We start from the raw sequence: 19,888 nt of genomic DNA on the forward strand, positions 1-19,888 counted from the left end.
CAATGCAGGAGTTTGAGGGCAGGTTTGGCCGATGATCTTGCCGGGGTGTTGGTAATGATCCGGGCAGCAGTATTCTGAATCCTTTGCAGTTTATTCAGTGTTGCTTCCGGTGCACCCAGATAAATCGCATTACTATAGTCCAGTCTTGATATAATAAGACCCTGGACTAATAGTTTTTGTGATTTCGGAGGAAGAAGGGGCAGGACTTTCCTCAAGGATTTTAGAAGACCGAAACAGGTCCCTACGACCTTCTTTGCTTGCGGGGCGAATGAGAGTTCCGAGTCAATCCAAACACCCAGACTTTTCACCTCTGTCTTTGGGTCTGGGGGAGGACCTAGACATGTTGGCCACATGTCCAGAGGAAGTGAAGTTCCTTTTGAGCCGAGTACAAGGACCTCGGTTTTTGTCCCGTTTAGTTTTAGCGCTGATCTATTCATCCAATGATGGACCTGCGTGAGGCAGTTGAGGAGATCAGCTTTCTGTTGTTTAGGGTGGGACAGAGACACCACTAATTGTGTGTCGTCAGCATAGCTGATGACACTCACTCCGAAAGGGGTGATAACCTCCTCCAATGTGGACATATAGATATTAAATAATGTGGGGCTCAGGGAGGAGCCCTGAGGCACACCACATTGGAGGGGCATTTCGGAGGAGCGGGCGTTCTTCTCCCAGATCTGATAAGATCGTTGTGTCAGGAAGGATGAGAGCCAGGATAAGGCTGTGCCTTCCAGACCAACTCTTGCCAGCCTTTCGATGAGGAGTTGGTGGTCAACGGTATCGAACGCTGCGCTAAGGTCGAGGAGGATCACTGCCACTGATCCTCCTCCATCCAGCAGCGTTCTGGCTTCCTCTACCGCCGCCAGGAGGGCGATGTCCGTGCCCTGTCCTGGTCGGAAGCCCGTCTGGGAATTTTTCAGTTTGTTGTTAGCCTCTAGGTACTGCGAAAGTTTCTTGTTGATGAGTTTTTCCGCGATTTTACTTACTCCTGGGAGTAAGGAAATGGGCCGGTAATTCGCCAGGTTTTCAGGGTCAAGAGTGGGTTTCTTCAGTAAGGCCTTTACCACCACCTTCTTCCAGCTCAGGGGCACAACTCCCTGTTGAAGTGACGTATTAATCAACTGAGTGAGGGAGGGGATGATAGAAGGGGCTACCTCTTTAAGGATCCGAAGAGGAGCAGGATCTCTGGGGGAGCCGCTCTTCATGGAGTTGAGCGTCGTCCGTACTTCGTCTGAGGTGACCTGGCCCCATGTGGACAGGCCGGTGGAAGAAGTCGGATATGGGAGAACGGTTTCTTCCCTCGGGCTCAGGGGAGGAATTGAATCCAGGATTAATCGGATTTTGTCCTGGAAAAAGTTAGCCAATTGTTGGCATTTCTCTTGGTCAACTTTAGGGTCAGAAGGGGGTCCCCGTTCTTGTTCTGGTGGTTTTGAGAGTTCTTTGAGGATAGCAAATGCTTCCTTCCCGGAGCCACCCGCTCTCTCTATTCTCTCCTGAAAAAACACGCTTTTGGTTTTCCGGATAGCGGTTTTATAATTGAGAAGAGAGATGGAGTAGATATTTTTATTTGCTCCTGTTTTATCACGTCTCCATGAGCGTTCGATTTTTTTACATTCTTGCCGTAGGGCTTTAAGCTCTGGAGTGTACCATGGAGCAGGGGATATCTTTTTAAGCTGTTTAAAAGTAGTGATTTTTGGAAGCAAAGCGTCGAGAGACGACGTAATCCAGTCACTGAATTGTTTATCGGCCGCATTCGGGTCCGAGGAAAGCTCGGGAGTGGAATCTGTAAGAGAACGGGCCCATATATCAGATGACAATTTGTGCCATTGGCGGTCGGTAACCTGGGTTTTAGGAGTTAAGTGATTAGATATGGGAGTTTCCCAGAAGAACGGAACCAGGAAATGGTCAGTCCATGGAAGGGTCACCGGAGGGTTGGTGGTCATCGTTGGAATATTGGTAAAGATGGGGTCCAATAGATGGCCCTTCTCGTGGGTGGGCTCGTTGTTCACCAGACATACCTCTAGAACTGTAAGGTCATGTCTGATGTCCGCGGCGACACGATCCGTTGGATCAAGGAAGTGGAGATTGAGATCACCTAATAACAGGAAGTTGGAGGTGGAGGAGGCTAGTTGGGAAATGGATTCAACTATGGAGTTGGAGAAATTGCCTGGGGCCCCAGGGGGACAATAGGTCAGAAGCCCCGCCACAGTGAAGGCTGGGGAGATTTGGATGGAGAACTGGCCGCACTCACAATCCTCGATATCAGCGTTAATCATCCTACAGACGTATCGTTCCCTGTGGATTATGGCTACCCCGCCTCCCCTCCCTTTAGGTCTATTTAGCGTTTGGCAGAGATAACCTGTGGGGAGGGCTGTGACGACATCTGGATCGGTGCAGTCAGAAAGCCATGTCTCTGTTAGGAACATTAGGTCGAAATCCTGATTTTGGATTAGGAGATTTACTTCGGTGGCGTGTTTCGGGAGGGAGCGGCAGTTGAGGAGTCCAGCTTTCAGAGCCGGTCTGGTGATTTTAGGGGGGGGAGTCGGATTGCAGTATGAGCAGGTCGAAAAGACCTTACCTTCCGTAACCGTGTGGTAGCAGGTCAGGGTGGTTTTCGGACGTAGGGCTCGTAGTGTATCAGCTGTATACATCACTCGCTCCTGAGGGTCACCTGGCAGAGTAACGGGGCCACGGGCCGTCCGGGTCCGGACGGGCCCAGACGGGCTTGCCTTTGGCGCGCCTTCGGCGCGCTGACGGCGCGCCCGCTGCGCCCGTCCGCTGCGCGTCCGGTAATTGCACATTATTTTATGGGTTTAAGGAGGGGGGTGGGTGTGGCCTCAGGTAGGCGTGGCCTTGCTTCCTCGCCGTAAATGGCGGCGGGAAATTGTTTTTCCAGGGTTTGCTCGTTGCAGCGAAGGAGTCGCTGTTTCAGCGTGACTCTAGCCCGCTCTGACTGTTTGCCGGGTGAGTGCGCTTTTTAAAATACAATTTTAGTAAGGTGACACAAAAATACAGTGGTGATAGTTTTTAAAAGAATTTCGGCGTTCTCCCGGCTTCCGCCTCAGGAGTTTTCAGGTTCTGTCAGTTTCAACGCTGCTGGTCGCGTATATATGCTGAGGGGGGTGGGCGTGGCCTCAGGTAGGCGTGGCCTTGCTTCCTCGCCGTAAATGGCGGCGGGAAATTGTTTTTCCAGGGTTTGCTCGTTGCAGCGAAGGAGTCGCTGTTTCAGCGTGACTCTAGCCCGCTCTGACTGTTTGCCGGGTGAGTGCGCTTTTTAAAATACAATTTTAGTAAGGTGACACAAAAATACAGTGGTGATAGTTTTTAAAAGAATTTCGGCGTTCTCCCGGCTTCCGCCCCAGGAGTTTTCAGGTTCTGTCAGTTTCAACGCTGCTGGTCGCGTATATATGCTGAGGGGGGTGGGCGTGGCCTCAGGTAGGCGAGGCCTTGCTTCCTCGCCGTAAATGGCGGCGGGAAATTGTTTTTCCAGGGTTTGCTCGTTGCAGCGAAGGAGTCGCTGTTTCAGCGTGACTCTAGCCCGCTCTGACTGTTTGCCGGGTGAGTGCGCTTTTTAAAATACAATTTTAGTGAGGTGACACAAAAATACAGTGGTGATAGTTTTTAAAAGAATTTCGGCGTTCTCCCGGCTTCCGCCTCAGGAGTTTTCAGGTTCTGTCAGTTTCAACGCTGCTGGTCGCGTATATATGCTGAGGGGGGTGGGCGTGGCCTCAGGTAGGCGTGGCCTTGCTTCCTCGCCGTAAATGGCGGCGGGAAATTGTTTTTCCAGGGTTTGCTCGTTGCAGCGAAGGAGTCGCTGTTTCAGCGTGACTCTAGCCCGCTCTGACTGTTTGCCGGGTGAGTGCGCTTTTTAAAATACAATTTTAGTAAGGTGACACAAAAATACAGTGGTGATAGTTTTTAAAAGAATTTCGGCGTTCTCCCGGCTTCCGCCTCAGGAGTTTTCAGGTTCTGTCAGTTTCAACGCTGCTGGTCGCGTATATATGCTGAGGGGGGTGGGCGTGGCCTCAGGTAGGCGTGGCCTTGCTTCCTCGCCGTAAATGGCGGCGGGAAATTGTTTTTCCAGGGTTTGCTCGTTGCAGCGAAGGAGTCGCTGTTTCAGCGTGACTCTAGCCCGCTCTGACTGTTTGCCGGGTGAGTGCGCTTTTTAAAATACAATTTTAGTAAGGTGACACAAAAATACAGTGGTGATAGTTTTTAAAAGAATTTCGGCGTTCTCCCGGCTTCCGCCTCAGGAGTTTTCAGGTTCTGTCAGTTTCAACGCTGCTGGTCGCGTATATATGCTGAGGGGGGTGGGCGTGGCCTCAGGTAGGCGTGGCCTTGCTTCCTCGCCGTAAATGGCGGCGGGAAATTGTTTTTCCAGGGTTTGCTCGTTGCAGCGAAGGAGTCGCTGTTTCAGCGTGACTCTAGCCCGCTCTGACTGTTTGCCGGGTGAGTGCGCTTTTTAAAATACAATTTTAGTAAGGTGACACAAAAATACAGTGGTGATAGTTTTTAAAAGAATTTCGGCGTTCTCCCGGCTTCCGCCTCAGGAGTTTTCAGGTTCTGTCAGTTTCAACGCTGCTGGTCGCGTATATATGCTGAGGGGGGTGGGCGTGGCCTCAGGTAGGCGTGGCCTTGCTTCCTCGCCGTAAATGGCGGCGGGAAATTGTTTTTCCAGGGTTTGCTCGTTGCAGCGAAGGAGTCGCTGTTTCAGCGTGACTCTAGCCCGCTCTGACTGTTTGCCGGGTGAGTGCGCTTTTTAAAATACAATTTTAGTAAGGTGACACAAAAATACAGTGGTGATAGTTTTTAAAAGAATTTCGGCGTTCTCCCGGCTTCCGCCTCAGGAGTTTTCAGGTTCTGTCAGTTTCAACGCTGCTGGTCGCGTATATATGCTGAGGGGGGTGGGCGTGGCCTCAGGTAGGCGTGGCCTTGCTTCCTCGCCGTAAATGGCGGCGGGAAATTGTTTTTCCAGGGTTTGCTCGTTGCAGCGAAGGAGTCGCTGTTTCAGCGTGACTCTAGCCCGCTCTGACTGTTTGCCGGGTGAGTGCGCTTTTTAAAATACAATTTTAGTGAGGTGACACAAAAATACAGTGGTGATAGTTTTTAAAAGAATTTCGGCGTTCTCCCGGCTTCCGCCTCAGGAGTTTTCAGGTTCTGTCAGTTTCAACGCTGCTGGTCGCGTATATATGCTGAGGGGGGTGGGCGTGGCCTCAGGTAGGCGTGGCCTTGCTTCCTCGCCGTAAATGGCGGCGGGAAATTGATTTTCCAGGGTTTGCTCGTTGCAGCGAAGGAGTCGCTGTTTCAGCGTGACTCTAGCCCGCTCTGACTGTTTGCCGGGTGAGTGCGCTTTTTAAAATACAATTTTAGTAAGGTGACACAAAAATACAGTGGTGATAGTTTTAAAAGAATTTCGGCGTTCTCCCGGCTTCCGCCTCAGGAGTTTTCAGGTTCTGTCAGTTTCAACGCTGCTGGTCGCGTATATATGCTGAGGGGGGTGGGCGTGGCCTCAGGTAGGCGTGGCCTTGCTTCCTCGCCGTAAATGGCGGCGGGAAATTGTTTTTCCAGGGTTTGCTCGTTGCAGCGAAGGAGTCGCTGTTTCAGCGTGACTCTAGCCCGCTCTGACTGTTTGCCGGGTGAGTGCGCTTTTTAAAATACAATTTTAGTAAGGTGACACAAAAATACAGTGGTGATAGTTTTTAAAAGAATTTCGGCGTTCTCCCGGCTTCCGCCTCAGGAGTTTTCAGGTTCTGTCAGTTTCAACGCTGCTGGTCGCGTATATATGCTGAGGGGGGTGGGCGTGGCCTCAGGTAGGCGTGGCCTTGCTTCCTCGCCGTAAATGGCGGCGGGAAATTGTTTTTCCAGGGTTTGCTCGTTGCAGCGAAGGAGTCGCTGTTTCAGCGTGACTCTAGCCCGCTCTGACTGTTTGCCGGGTGAGTGCGCTTTTTAAAATACAATTTTAGTGAGGTGACACAAAAATACAGTGGTGATAGTTTTTAAAAGAATTTCGGCGTTCTCCCGGCTTCCGCCTCAGGAGTTTTCAGGTTCTGTCAGTTTCAACGCTGCTGGTCGCGTATATATGCTGAGGGGGGTGGGCGTGGCCTCAGGTAGGCGTGGCCTTGCTTCCTCGCCGTAAATGGCGGCGGGAAATTGTTTTTCCAGGGTTTGCTCGTTGCAGCGAAGGAGTCGCTGTTTCAGCGTGACTCTAGCCCGCTCTGACTGTTTGCCGGGTGAGTGCGCTTTTTAAAATACAATTTTAGTAAGGTGACACAAAAATACAGTGGTGATAGTTTTTAAAAGAATTTCGGCGTTCTCCCGGCTTCCGCCTCAGGAGTTTTCAGGTTCTGTCAGTTTCAACGCTGCTGGTCGCGTATATATGCTGAGGGGGGTGGGCGTGGCCTCAGGTAGGCGTGGCCTTGCTTCCTCGCCGTAAATGGCGGCGGGAAATTGTTTTTCCAGGGTTTGCTCGTTGCAGCGAAGGAGTCGCTGTTTCAGCGTGACTCTAGCCCGCTCTGACTGTTTGCCGGGTGAGTGCGCTTTTTAAAATACAATTTTAGTAAGGTGACACAAAATACAGTGGTGATAGTTTTTAAAAGAATTTCGGCGTTCTCCCGGCTTCCGCCTCAGGAGTTTTCAGGTTCTGATTGCACTTTATGTCTCTTGGTGCATAATCATGACTTTACAGCATGCCTCTTTGACCCACCACCAGACACTCCATGCCCCTTAGTCTCACTCTTGCAATTCCTGCTTTCTACCTCTGTAAAAGGTTTACCATCTTTCTCTTCCTCCTTATTTAAGCTTTCGAGGTTTTCCCTATGTTGCAAAGGGTCAAAGTCTGATGAGAAAAAATAAGTACTGGTCCACAAAAACAAGTGACGGTGGTCCCCACCTGCAAACACAGGCTCAAATTAAGCACTGACCATCAGTATGTTAAAATAGACTAATGCTATGGTGCCACCTTCACTTTCTGGGAGCTCTTTGCATTTGTACCCAGCAGCCTGTAACTCCTTATGTTAATGTAAAACCCCCTTCCATCAATTGAAGCTGTATTCCTACCTTTAATTCTCTCTAAGGCTTAGTGTTCTTTTAAACATAATGCTCCTTGAGCAATCAAGATGCTTTGCAAGTCCACATTTGTTAGGTCTCGCCTGACCCAGCGCATGCGCTGGTCTGGCGAGACTTAGTGAGAGGGCTCCAAAAAGTGCTACCAGGCCAGCCTGGCGCTACAGTGCATGTGCGCAAGCGCGCGCGCCGCGCTTTACCGCAATTACTTTCACTTTCACGGCCGCTTTGATGTTTGAACGTGATCGCGATCAGTTTCACTTTCGCGGCCGCACTGCTGCTTTCATAGCCAATAGGTCTCGCTTTTGGGACCTTATAAGTATTTTGTTATGCAACTATTGCATGGCTAAACACTTATAAGGTCCCTAAGGCGAGACCTATTGGCTATGCCAATGCTTGTTTTTCTTGCAACCCATTGCTTTAAAGGAAGAGTGCAGAACAGCATCATATTTACTAATACAAGGCACTATTTCACTCTCCCCCTACGCTAGTGTACATTAGTCTAGCTTGCACCGCACACATAACTTTGCACAATAATACCAGGGCGTGTGTGTGTGTAATGTTTGTAGGGGCACACTTTAGTACAAAATACTGGGGCTGAGTCACAAACTCCATTTTGTAGTGTATTTAGTAGTGTTACAATAGCACTACTCACATACTACAAAATGCTACTCACAAATCTACGTTTAGAGGTTACACCGCTCCCATTCTTTTCTCTGCTTAGATCTGCTCCCTGACTGCAGAGTCTCCGCACACATAAGTATACCTTTTATTAGTAAATGTGAGAGAGACAAGTGGAATACATACTACAAAATGGGAGGGCTTGAGGGAGTAGTAAGGAAGGGTGTTTAAGGAGGGACTTGCACCCACAAAAGAGTACATCCATTCCTATTTATAAACTGCACTTCTAATGTTACCACGACCAAAATCAACCCAATAGAGTTGTAAATGTACTCCAGCCCAGAGCTGAAATCAGTCCAGCAACACACACAGCAAACAACTGGTACTACAACACCTAGAAAATAATGAAGGTAGGAACTTAAGATACATCTATATATGAAATAGTGTTATATTAAACTATTCAAACTAGTTAACCATGTAAGTAGTTTCATTTAATGTTAACTGAAACATATGTTTTACATGCTACATATTTTAATATCTTATTTTAATTTAAAAATGATTGTAACAGTACATTTTATTAAAATATAATGCAATTACTTTTAATCAATTCTATAAAACACTTTTAATAATGTGCCATACATAATACAAAATATATTTTACATTAGGTCAATTTTTTATGAAAAATTCAAACTTCAGAAAAACAATTTTAATTTAATTCAATATATTCAAAATAATTACACTTTAAATGTGAATTGGTATTATTGATGTGTCTTTTTATAGATTGTTAAAATAAAAATAAATATACACCATTAATTAACACTAATATTTTAAACTAAAACACTTTTCCTATATTTTTTAAAGTTTATGAACATCTACACCATTCCCTATGGTTTACAATACAGAGATAGCTACCTTAATGACGGAGACCTCTGTCCACATGTGAAATCAGTAGTAGTAACTTTAAAATGTTAACTTATTTTCAACATAATTATTTAACTAATTAAAATATATTACAGTAAATACAAAATAGTTTTAAAAGATTGTTTTAAAAATCTGCACCTCAAGTAAAATGTTTGCATTACTTATTATTTATTGAATATCAAAAAGCCAATGAATAGAATTGATTGAAATATGTTTACTTTTTTCTTGAACAATTAGTTATATTTAACTGTATATTAAAATGGGTATTAAATATTGTTTTAGTAAATAATATTTATTTTAAATATATTTAATTTATTTAACATTGGAAATTATTCATATATTTTTAAACAGTCAAAATAAGTTATTTAAATTTAGAATTATTTCCTATGGGGTTCTATTTTAATTCCCTGCCTCCATTATTTTCGATGGCATTATTCCGCAGTATCAGTGATTGGCCATGTGTGATGCTGAACCTACAATTGCCATTTTTGGCTGTAATAACTTTACACCTGTAAATTTGGCTCCACACCCATTTTCATGGGGTAGAATTGTAAGTCTACACATTTGAGTAGCTATACACTTGTAAATGGTGAATAGCGAAAAGTAGTAAGTTACTCAAAAGAGAGAGTAAACACACTCCTGTAGAAAGGGCCCCACTATGTTTAGACATACTTTTCAAAGTTGGTATGTTTGCTGTACGGTATAGCACACATGCCAAGGTCGAAAGATGTGACAAAAGAACATTTTTCTGAAACTTTATGCCTGCCTCGAGGAGTGGTAAATTTTTATTGCAAAACCCTGATTAACTTTTTTAGAAAGGCTTTGTGTCAAAAACCATGGTTGGTTGCATGGAAATGCCCATGTATGCCCCATGAAACAAAGTAGCAATTAGAGTTACTTTGTCCTGCTTTAGGGCTACTTTCGAACACAAAAACCTTTTGCGCTGGAAAGTAAATCTCAATTTTGTGACACAAACCGGTTGCTAAGTGTTAGTTACTCTGCTCCTAAGTATTGCAGGATTTTACTTCTCGTTGTACTTAGGATAAAAGACCAAAAAAGCAGTTTATGAAACATGAACCTCTATATTAATGTGACGTCTTTAGTTTGTTTTCAATATTGTGTCATCAAACCTTTAATTAAAAAAAACTAAATGGTGTTTAGGATTAGCATTTCCTTTCATTTCATTAGCATCAAGCAAACGGAAGAACGTCCTTAGTGGATGAAAAAAGATGATGTATAAATAAATGACATCCACAGTATTGTTTGGACATGCTCTGAAAAGAGAACCTTTCGTTCAACTTGAATAAGAAACATACTTTCAGTGCTCTTGATAAGCCACTTCAGAAAAGAAACAGCTCTAAAAACTGCAAGTCATGCTGTTCTGTACATTCCCTAGACTCAGAAAAGATCATCGCTAGGGTGTGTTTACGAGGCAGTTTTTGGAGGCTTGACTGGAGCACAATGCATACTCTACACAATCTCCACGTTATGGGACGTACACGCGTTACTAGTTGGAAATGTCAAGCCCTGTAGGGAACTGGCGTAAATAAATGTCGTCAAAAAAATTCTCCTTCCGCTGGTGCGCGCACGGGGAAGTGAAAGCGGGATGCCTGTCTTCCCTAAAGTTATATGAACACTCTCATTGGAGGAGGCGGGTGTTACCATCAGAAGGGAAACTAAGTCAGCACACGTTCAACAGTAGTGTGCACATCTGCAGCTAGCGAAAAGAGATGACAGCGTTTTTTAACTCTTCCCGTCGACAAAAATCTTTAATTACAATATTCTACGTTTTTCCGCCTTGAAAGATCCCCACCGCTAAGCGCGTCAGTAAAGTAACTAAAGCACGCCAACTTCTGAAGCAATATATCCCTGTAGCGTCCACATTGATGCCATATGTGGGCTTTATATATACAACTCCAATTCAGAGATGCTGCCCGGCAGCTACCCTACCAGCAAAACAAAACGCATCCTGTGCGTCTTGTCGGTCTAATATGCGCTAGAGAGTTCTGCTTACCCAAAATCTGGATCCGGGACCGCAGAAAGCATCCATGGCAAGCGGCGCCGCCCTCTAAGGAGCCTCCGAAAAGCAGGTTGCGTACGCCCGGTCACCCTCGGGAGCGTGCGGGCGATCGGGCTGCCTGTGGACCGGAGGAGCGCCGCTCTCTCGCCAGCTGCCGCTAGCTGTGCTTCCCCGGCCTGACCTGTGCAGCTGGCTTCGGCTCAGCTTCACGAGGGTGTGGCTTTAGGCTGGGCAGGCCCATTCAGGTTCTGCCTCCAGCTCCTGGCACGGCGCAGCTCCTACTTATAAAAGGCATCAGGTTTCCCAAGCGCTCTCGCTGCTTTAGATGATAGGTCTGTGCTCGATCACGTGTCAGTTACTGTAGGATGCTTGCGTTACGGGTTTCTAAGAACAAACACTGGCAGAGCCAACAGGTCCAGCTTTGACTGCTAGCCTTTGGGTTAAATTCAAATACATTTTTTGGTCTCAAAAAGAACCATTGGTGTACTAATCTATTGCACTAAAAATAACTGCTTTTTGAAAGTACAGAGAGCCTTCACTCGCATGAAGTTAGGTAGTAGCTGAAGTGAATTGAGCCATTGCCCCATGCGGTTTGCACCCATGAAGGGAAGCATATTTTAAATAACACTCCTGCTATCTTGTAAATAAGTATAGTGGCAGGGCTTTAAGTGAAAAAAAAAATAACTGGGGTGCGCTAAAAGGGGCGTGACAAATTTCTTAAAGGGGTGTGGCCTATACAGTAGGGGAGTGGTCTAATTCAAGATAACTAGCAATGTGTGTTTAAGAAAATCATGAAGTCACATCCAGCAAAGGATAATAAAATAGGCAATAAGGTATATTTATTAAGTATAAGCCATATAATACCAAACACTTTAAAAAACATGTGTGTGTGTATATATATATATATATATATAATCAACTCCCTTCCTAATGCATCTAGAGTTATTATATTCAGTGGCTGGGTGGTTTATTGGTATTTTCCGGTGCTGGCAAAAGTCCTTCTGAAGGCTCACAGGCTCACAGGTTGTGTGTGCAAGCACCGGCGCTAGAGTGTATGCCAACGTCGGTATGTATTTCATGTGTTATTGTTCATCCTATGTGTGATTTGACATTTGTGGTTCCACGTTATCACATATGTGTTACTGTAAACGTTACTTATTAGGCGATCAGTGAACAGAAGCAGACACCTGGACGGACTGACACACATAAGGGAATATAATGTAAGTGAAACGACCCATGGATGGATAAACTCACTGATGGGTGGACGGTCGGTTGGTTAGAAATAGACATATGATTGAGAAAAAAGACGGGCAGGTATGTATCTAGAGAAATCCGACAGGTTTTAGTGGCATAGCGATGACGGGCCGACAGGGGCAGGGCTGCACTGGTAGTGTGCATGTTTGGGCAGTTAGTGCTGTATAAGGTAGCGTTTTTTCTGTACTCGGTAACATGTGGTCTGTACACAGTGGATCCTCTGCAGCTGTTTACAATCATGTGGACAATTACTACAGCACAGAAACATTCATATACGAGTGACAATTTTGTTGTACTTCTTTCTATACCCTTTACTGTGCCCCACCCTGCACACACCCAACAGCGGATCCTAATTAAACCCGAGCATCTGCTGGATGTGGCAGCCTTGGGCTGTTTGTACTGAGCAGTGGCGTAATATAAAATAATGCTCCCCCCGCAGAATGTGAAGAGGGGGCCCATTGCCTAACAAGGGGACAGGAAGACCGCCTTGAGGCGGCCCAGGCAGTGGGATAGCAAGTGTTGTGGGCTCTAATGCAGGGAAGGAAAGATGGTCCCCATATATCTGGTTTGGTATTGAAAAACGGTCCTAATTGGGGTGAAGTGAGGCCCATTAATCAGTACCTCTGGCCCCGGTGTTCCTGCAGTCACGTCACGTTTAGTAGTTACGCCCTTGGGCCCAGAGCTATTTTCAAATAAATAGTAACGCTAGAGCTTTACAGCACGCTTTAATCTAAGTATACATGGCTCGTTGTTAAATATAAGCGACGTACAATATAACCATCACTATAAAATGTACTAATATGCCATTACTAATATTGTAGCCAATTACAAATGCACTGATATTATAGAACACAGGTGCAGGTAATGCTGCAAGAAGGACGTAAAATACTTACATATACCACAATAAAATACAGCAGCAAATTATAATGGCGCAGCGTCCTTTGAGTGCGCACATACATTTTGCTGCATTACTGCCGCGCATCTCATACCCTAACCCTGTAGAGGGCACTTCTTTTTCAAAATTGATATTTTCACCGAACGCGACACCACTGCCAGCATCTACAGGGTCCTTTCATCTCCCTACTGTGCCCGGAAGTCGCTCGTATTCGGTATTTAAAAGCAACCACTCTCCTCATATCCGCTTATACCAGTTGTCTTGGGCCATTAAAATACTCACGTTGCAGGCTTGCAGGTTGGGAGGGCAAGTCTTGTGTGGCTTCAGAAGGATCCTGGCTGAGGCAACTCTGATGCGGAGGCAGGGTCCCAACGGTGCTGGTAGGGCTGGGGAGGCGTCACAAAGGTAAGTTTCTTTTTCACTGCTGCTGGATTCTGTTGTAGACCCTCGTCCCTCACTTGCTTTAAGGCAGAGCAGGGTTACACTGGTTGCTGGAGAAATCTTGCTGCAGGCCGTAAAAGCAGTGTTGTGCCGGTTCTAACCAGCTGTTGTTGTGCCGATGGCTGGCACAATGACGTAGGTGGCGCTGCGTGTTCAAAGAGAAGGGAAATCCCGAGAGAAAGTGTCTCTCTTCAAAGGATTTCCCTTCCTGCTACAATGACGTCACACCTTAAGCAGTGCGTGTACATGCTCACCTGAAACACCAAACAAAAACCGGGACGTCTGGTCACCCTACCTTTGGCCTTTGAGGCCCGAAAATAGAGCCCCCTAGAGTCCCCTTTTGAGGTCCCCCCCAAAAAACTGGGGGTGCACAGACCCCCCCCCCCCCACTTAAAGCCCTGTATAGTGGGACTGTTCTGGTCCATGATGAACTCCCTAAGGAGAATGACATAATCGTTTGGTGTGTTTAGGTGTGGTTAATAAAAATTAATGATACAACGCTTACAGTTAGTTGACAGTTGCACTCTGAGAGTGCTCTCACTGAGAGTTTTCCTGAGGTCCAACAAACTGCTTGTGCATGCCAAGTGAGCCTCAGTCGAAGTGAAGCAGTTAATGGTATGCATATGTGGCGTCAAAGCGCCAATTCCAGCTGGTTAAAGGCTTTTGAAAAAGGCTAAGGCCCTATGGAAAGTTCAGTCACAGACGGCCTGGAACAGCTGATGGTGGATGGAGCACTGAAACTTTTCAGACACTCACCACCAGTCACAGATCTGGGTTTAATCCATCATCGTTCTTTAGCTCACTTCACTACCCCAGTTCAGACCCTGCTATATCCAAATCAGTCTTGACCCTGTGCCTCATGGGAACAGTCCAGCCCGAACTGCCAAGCCAGGTCCTCCCTGGACCGGAAACAAGCATCCTGGGACCGGTTTCGGAGTAACACCCCTCATCAACCAGGCTATCTTGAATTCAGTGGCAAAGTGAGCAAGGGTCCCACATCTGTGTATACTCTGCCAATTTAGGACAAACAAAGCAAACACAAGGAGATGATGGACGGAGAGCTGACATTTTTCAGTCACTCACCCCCAGTCACAGATCTGGGTTGAATCCATCATCGTTCTGTAGCTCACTTCGTCACCCCAGTTCAGACCCAGCTATATGCAAATCAATTTTGACCCTGTGCCAAGTGGCGGCTCCTCGAGGGAGTGCTGCGGAGTACGGGAGGGGCAGGGTGGGGGGTAGTAAACCTCGGCATACCGCCGAACGCATTTAAGTAAATAAAACGAATTACATTGCGCGCGCTGCATTGCATCGTTGCATTGCAGCGTGCGCAATGAAACTCGTTTTATTTATTTATTTACTTATTTACTTAACTCCATTTGGCCGTATGCTGGAGTTTACTACCCCCCACCCTGCCCCTGCCCCCTGCCCCGCAGCACTCCCATGAGAGCCGCCACTGCCTGTGCCCCTTGGGAACAGTCCAGCCCGAACTGCCAAGCCAGGTCCTCCCTGGATCAGAAAAAAACATCCTTGGGCCAGTTTCAGGGTAGCCCCCCTCATCAGCCAGGCTAGCTTGAACCCAGTAAAAGACACACAATTGATGGACGGAATGCAGAATAAATCAAACATTCACCCCCAGTCAAGAGATCTGGGTTAAATCCATCATTCTTTTGCTCACCATGCCACCCCAGTTCAGACCTGGCCATATGCAAATCAGTCTTGACCCTGATCCAGTGGCATAGTGAGCAAGGGACCCACGTCTGGGCATACCCAGCCAACTTAGGGTGAACAAAGCAAACACAAGGAGGTGATGGACATTATAGTACAAGGTTCTAGAATTGTCATTCCAGAGAGTCTGCGACAACGAGTCATTGAAATAGCCCAGGAGGCCTATTGTCGCCACTAAAAGAGCTCTTTGAGATTGAGTTTGGTTTCCTCGCCTTGACAAGAGAGTTGAAAGAGAATTAAAGGTCTGTTGTTTGTGCAACTGCTTGTCTCCCAAAACAACACAGCATCCATTTATTATGTCTGAGCTGCTGAAGCAGGTCTGGGAGAGGATTGCAGTTGATGCCTTTTTACCCCTTAACAATGGACATCATCTAATTGTAGTTGTTGATGAGTACATAATATTTCCCGTGTGGGAGACTATCATCAACAACACATTGGGACATTAAATTACATCTTTGCCACATGGGGTGTCCCCTCTATTCTTAATTCCGACAATGGCCCACCGTTAACCAGACAAGTGTTTAAAGAGTTGCTCACTAACCTAAATGTTAAACATCAGAAAAGTACCCCTTTCTGGCCACAGGCCAATGGTGTTGAACGGTTCATGGGCACCCTAAAGAAAGTAGTTCAGCACACTGCACTTGACGGAAGTGATCTCAATTCAGCTCTATGCTCAGCCCTTCATGCTTATAGATCAATTCTCCATTCCACCACAGGTGAAAGCCCAGCTTCCTTGATGTTTGGGAGAGCCATGGGAACCAAATTACCGCAATGGTCCACTCGTAGGTCGCTGGATGTGAACAAGATCCATATGACAGAGACTGTGCACAAGTTCAGAATGAAGACCTATGCTGATAAACATCGACGTGCTCGGGACCTGGTAAAGCAATAATGGAAACGCACGTCCGATGCTCCATTTGATGCTGAACTAGTGAGAGTTGTGATGAGCAAAGGACATATGGTGACTCCTCAACGCCCCGTAAAGTACAACACAAGAGATTTGTCACACTTCAAGCACCTACCTCGATGGTACATGGATCCAGGTGTCAGAAGAGATCTACCCACCTGAAAGTTTGAAGTGCCCTCCTCCTATGCATATCTCTGCATTCCTGGTGCCTGAGGCAGGCCCGCTCTTCCGCTTCATCAACCTCACACACCTAGGTCTGGAAGACTGATTCAAGCACCTCGACAACTCATTGAGGAACTATGATGTATATGTGTAATATTTGCTCTTTTTGTAAGAGGGAGGTATTGTGTCTTGTAAATATGTATAGTGGGGCCCTTCTAGTCCCTGATGGACTCTGTAGGAGAATGATGTACTTGTTTGGTATGTCTGGGTGTGGTTAATAAAAGTTCATGACGCAATGCATGCAGTTAGTTAACGGTTGTACTCTGAGGAATAAAGATATGCACTACAGAGGTTCGTCTGTGCCGTGGACATTTGCATGCTACCAGCCTGGGGAGGACACTACAACTCCTACAGACCGATGGCAGAACAGCGCTGACTCAAAGCTGTAGTGAGTAGAAGAAATATATGAGTGACACAACGAGAGACAAATTGATGGCAGGGGCTGGCTAAAAGCCCCTATAAATAAGAATATCATATATATTTGTTCAGTAGAATTAAAGAGTCTTGCTATCACCGGACCTAAACATTGCTCTGTATGCTCCACTTGGGCAGAGAACTCCCTGTGGTAATGTACAGGGAAAAGTAAATCAAATAAAACATGTTTAAACAATAAATAAATAGCTTTAAATGTATTATAGACATAGGGCCAGATGTACGACCATTTGATTTTGTGCCTCGCAATTTGCGACAAATTGCGAGTCGCAAATTGCGAGGTGCAAAATCAAATGTACATCAGTGTTTTTAACACTTTTTGCGATTCATAATGGGGTTGCAAATTACGAGGCTCATTAATATTAATGAGCCTCTTGCAATTTGCGAGCTCATTGGTAATGACAGGCCCTCCTAGGGATGGTGGCGTTCTGGGCTCAGCAGACCACCATATCTTGGACTGCTTTGAAATAAAGAATTTTTTTTTAAAATGCAGCCCCCTGGGAACCCCTTCCTATTTGCAAATGCATTACTACCTACTTGAAGTAGGTGGTAATTGTGAGTGTTATGCGACCGCAATTGCGGTCGCAAAACATTAGTACATGGGTTTGAGACTCGCTATTTGGAAGGGAACGGCCCTTCTAAATAGCGAGTCTCTAAACACTTTTTTCCAGTCGCAATTCATTTGCGACTCGCAAAATTGTTTTGGTACATGGCCATGACAATTTTAGCATGCGCAAATGGGTCACTAATCCTTTTGCGCATGCTAAAATTGTTCGAACATCTGACCCATAGATCTTTATTATGTTTAATACATAACAAATATTTTCCTTAAGTCTGGATTGATTTTAACAAATCTTAGACAATGTTAAATTAGTTTAATTTATTCAAACCTATTAAATATTGAATTCAAAATTAAGTAAATGGTGCTGTATCTTTTTTTATTTTGTGGATGAAGGGACTCTTGAACCAGCGATGGAGGTTTTTGCATGGCAGGTTTTGAAACCCTTGGTTTCAACCCCCTCCTACCCTTTTCTTATATGAGATTCTGAGAAGCAATGGAAGTTATGCACTTTCAGTTAAGAACATTTTATTTTGGCATTTGCAGAGGTTTTCGAGACACTAGTGGGAAGGTATTCATTGATAGGTGGATGGCCCACACTATAATGCTTCAGGTGCAGAAGAGGGAAGACTGAAGGGCCTCGCCTCTGTCCAGGCACTATGACTAACTTCTTGAGGGCAGCCAACCCCAACTGATCCCCCAACCTTTATTTCATCCCTTTTTATTTTTTGCTGGTACCATGTTACTAGTGCTCAAGCTTTGCCGCTATGTTACTGCAATACCATGCAAGCTACCCAGTCAAGCTTGCATGGTTCCATTCTACTGTAGGAGTGAAGCTTGAGTATTGGTTCCTGGAGAAATACTGCAGTACCTTACCGAAGGTCCGCGCTTGGTACTGTAGAAGTATCTCAGTCCCCCCCACACATAAAAACATTGTTTAAAAAAAAAAAAGTTTTATAGCCTTGACGGGGTCCCTCTGGGTACCCACCACAAGTCTAAGTGGGTCAGTCAGGGTGTCCCTATCCTGCCCCCTTACATAACGTTTTAAAAACAAATTCAGGACACAGGTACAGAAGTCGTGTATCGGTGGCTGCAAGATTTTTCTCTGGGGAGTGGTCAGCCAATCAGATCTCTGGGTGACATAGGACTGGTACCAATCCTGCGGTACAGAAGGAGATGACAGGAGAAAAAGGTCCCTTGGCCAATTAGAGGGCCTATTTTTTGATTTTTGTGACCACGGGACCAACTATCCGGATACACCTGTTTTTTTTTAACCCAAACATGACCACCTTGAACACTTCTTTAAATGCGAATTTCTAAAAAATGGCTGAATTGATTTACAGCATAAATAAAGGGATGCTTTGTGAGTAAAGTTCCAACTTTCTGCCAAAGTTAGTGCAATTCCATTCTGCTATTTTTTCTGTACCAACGACAGAATTTTCCTTTGAGAATTAACAATGGAAATCAAAAAATTTTAAACCCACCTAGGGTGGGAAACTATCCCGGAAGGAGCTGAGGTGGATGAACATTTGTTTGTTAGAAAGGTTCATGCAGATTCATCAAACAGAGTCAAAGTTAATAGCTAAACAAACAAATTAATTCCTATGAAATCTCTGACCTAACTATAGTGATAACAGTGATTACTGCCACCATGCACGTATGGGCTGACCAGACTGCAATATGGCCCTTATTACCACTGTTAAGTGTGATGAGGTGCATATTTCACTCTGCAAATATGGATTTGACTATCACATTTTTTCATGTGCATTCATCTTAAACCAACTGGGTCAATTCACAGAATTTATGATTACTGAAAAAGGTAGTTCAGTAGTATTCTTTTATATACTCTTTCATGCCATTGTGAATTGGCGTCAGGCGTCCAACTTCATTTTAGTAAAAGTGCTAAGAGGGCCCACTACTTTCTATTTGAATAATTGGATGTAAAAACTGCATGAATATTCCAATTTTAGATGTTTTGGGCGCAATTCATAAAGGAATCTAAGAGTACATAAAAGAGTGCTACAGCTGTACTATTTTAATTACTCCAAAATACCTTTGCAAATAGGCCCCAAGGGTTTTTTGTGTAGCATATTTATGCAGTAAGACAAAATCACACTGAAGATGCCGTGGGACTATTTGAAGAGTTGTAGAGATGTTTCCCTGCAAACAATGAGGCGGTAAACAGTGTTTCTCTCACATTCTTCCATATTGTGGTTGCATAGAAGCCACGTTTTCAGATTGCTCATGTGTGACATTTCCCTGCTTCTAGTGTGCTTATGTGTGACTTTTTAACGTTGTATGTGTGACACTTTCCCATTAGCAGAAAAATACAGTGATGTTAATATATTGAGATGTCTTAAATTAGTAGAGAGATTTATAGTATATAAAACTAATTTGTCTGCCTTGCCTTCTCAAATTTCAGCAGTGGCAGCACCCCTAGTACCATCCTCCCATTCTCCTTTTTCACCTTTTCAGACAGACTGTGGGTGCTTCAGGAGTGGTCTTAAGACAGCTGGATCAACATCAGGCAGGTTCCTACCTCCTAACTGCACTCACAAGCGATCAAAAGTAAGGCTGTGCAGATTTCAATCTCCCATAACATGAAAAGGCAAGCTAAAACTCACTGCACTGTGACCCAGGACACAGTTCCTGTAATGCTCTGGGCCCCAAATACAGCAGAGAAGGTTTTGATGGGTTTGCCCAGGCAGGGCAGCAACAAGATGAACAAGCTGTACTGTTCCTATGGCAACCTCACCTGTCTCCAACTGCTCTCTAACTATACGGGCCACAAAGCAGCAGATAAGAACTTGTGCCGAAAGTGCCTCGAGC

The 19,888-nt window shown here is 45.3% G+C and overlaps 1 protein-coding gene across 1 annotated transcript in view; it reads right to left on the reverse strand.

Annotated features, from left to right (window-relative positions):
* The window catches only part of ABCC3 (ATP binding cassette subfamily C member 3), a 693,015-nt gene extending 682,101 nt beyond the window's left edge, over positions 1-10,914 (reverse strand). Inside the window, exon 1 of the mRNA XM_085616719.1 lies at positions 10,616-10,914. Coding sequence (XP_085472845.1) covers positions 10,616-10,651 — 36 coding nt within the window. The 5' untranslated portion in view covers positions 10,652-10,914. The remainder of the gene's footprint in view (positions 1-10,615) is intronic.
* Between the last annotated feature and the right edge of the window lie 8,974 nt (positions 10,915-19,888).

This window comes from Triturus cristatus, chromosome 7, assembly GCF_964204655.1.
Source record: "Triturus cristatus chromosome 7, aTriCri1.1, whole genome shotgun sequence".
Classification (NCBI taxonomy): Eukaryota; Metazoa; Chordata; class Amphibia; order Caudata; family Salamandridae; genus Triturus; species Triturus cristatus.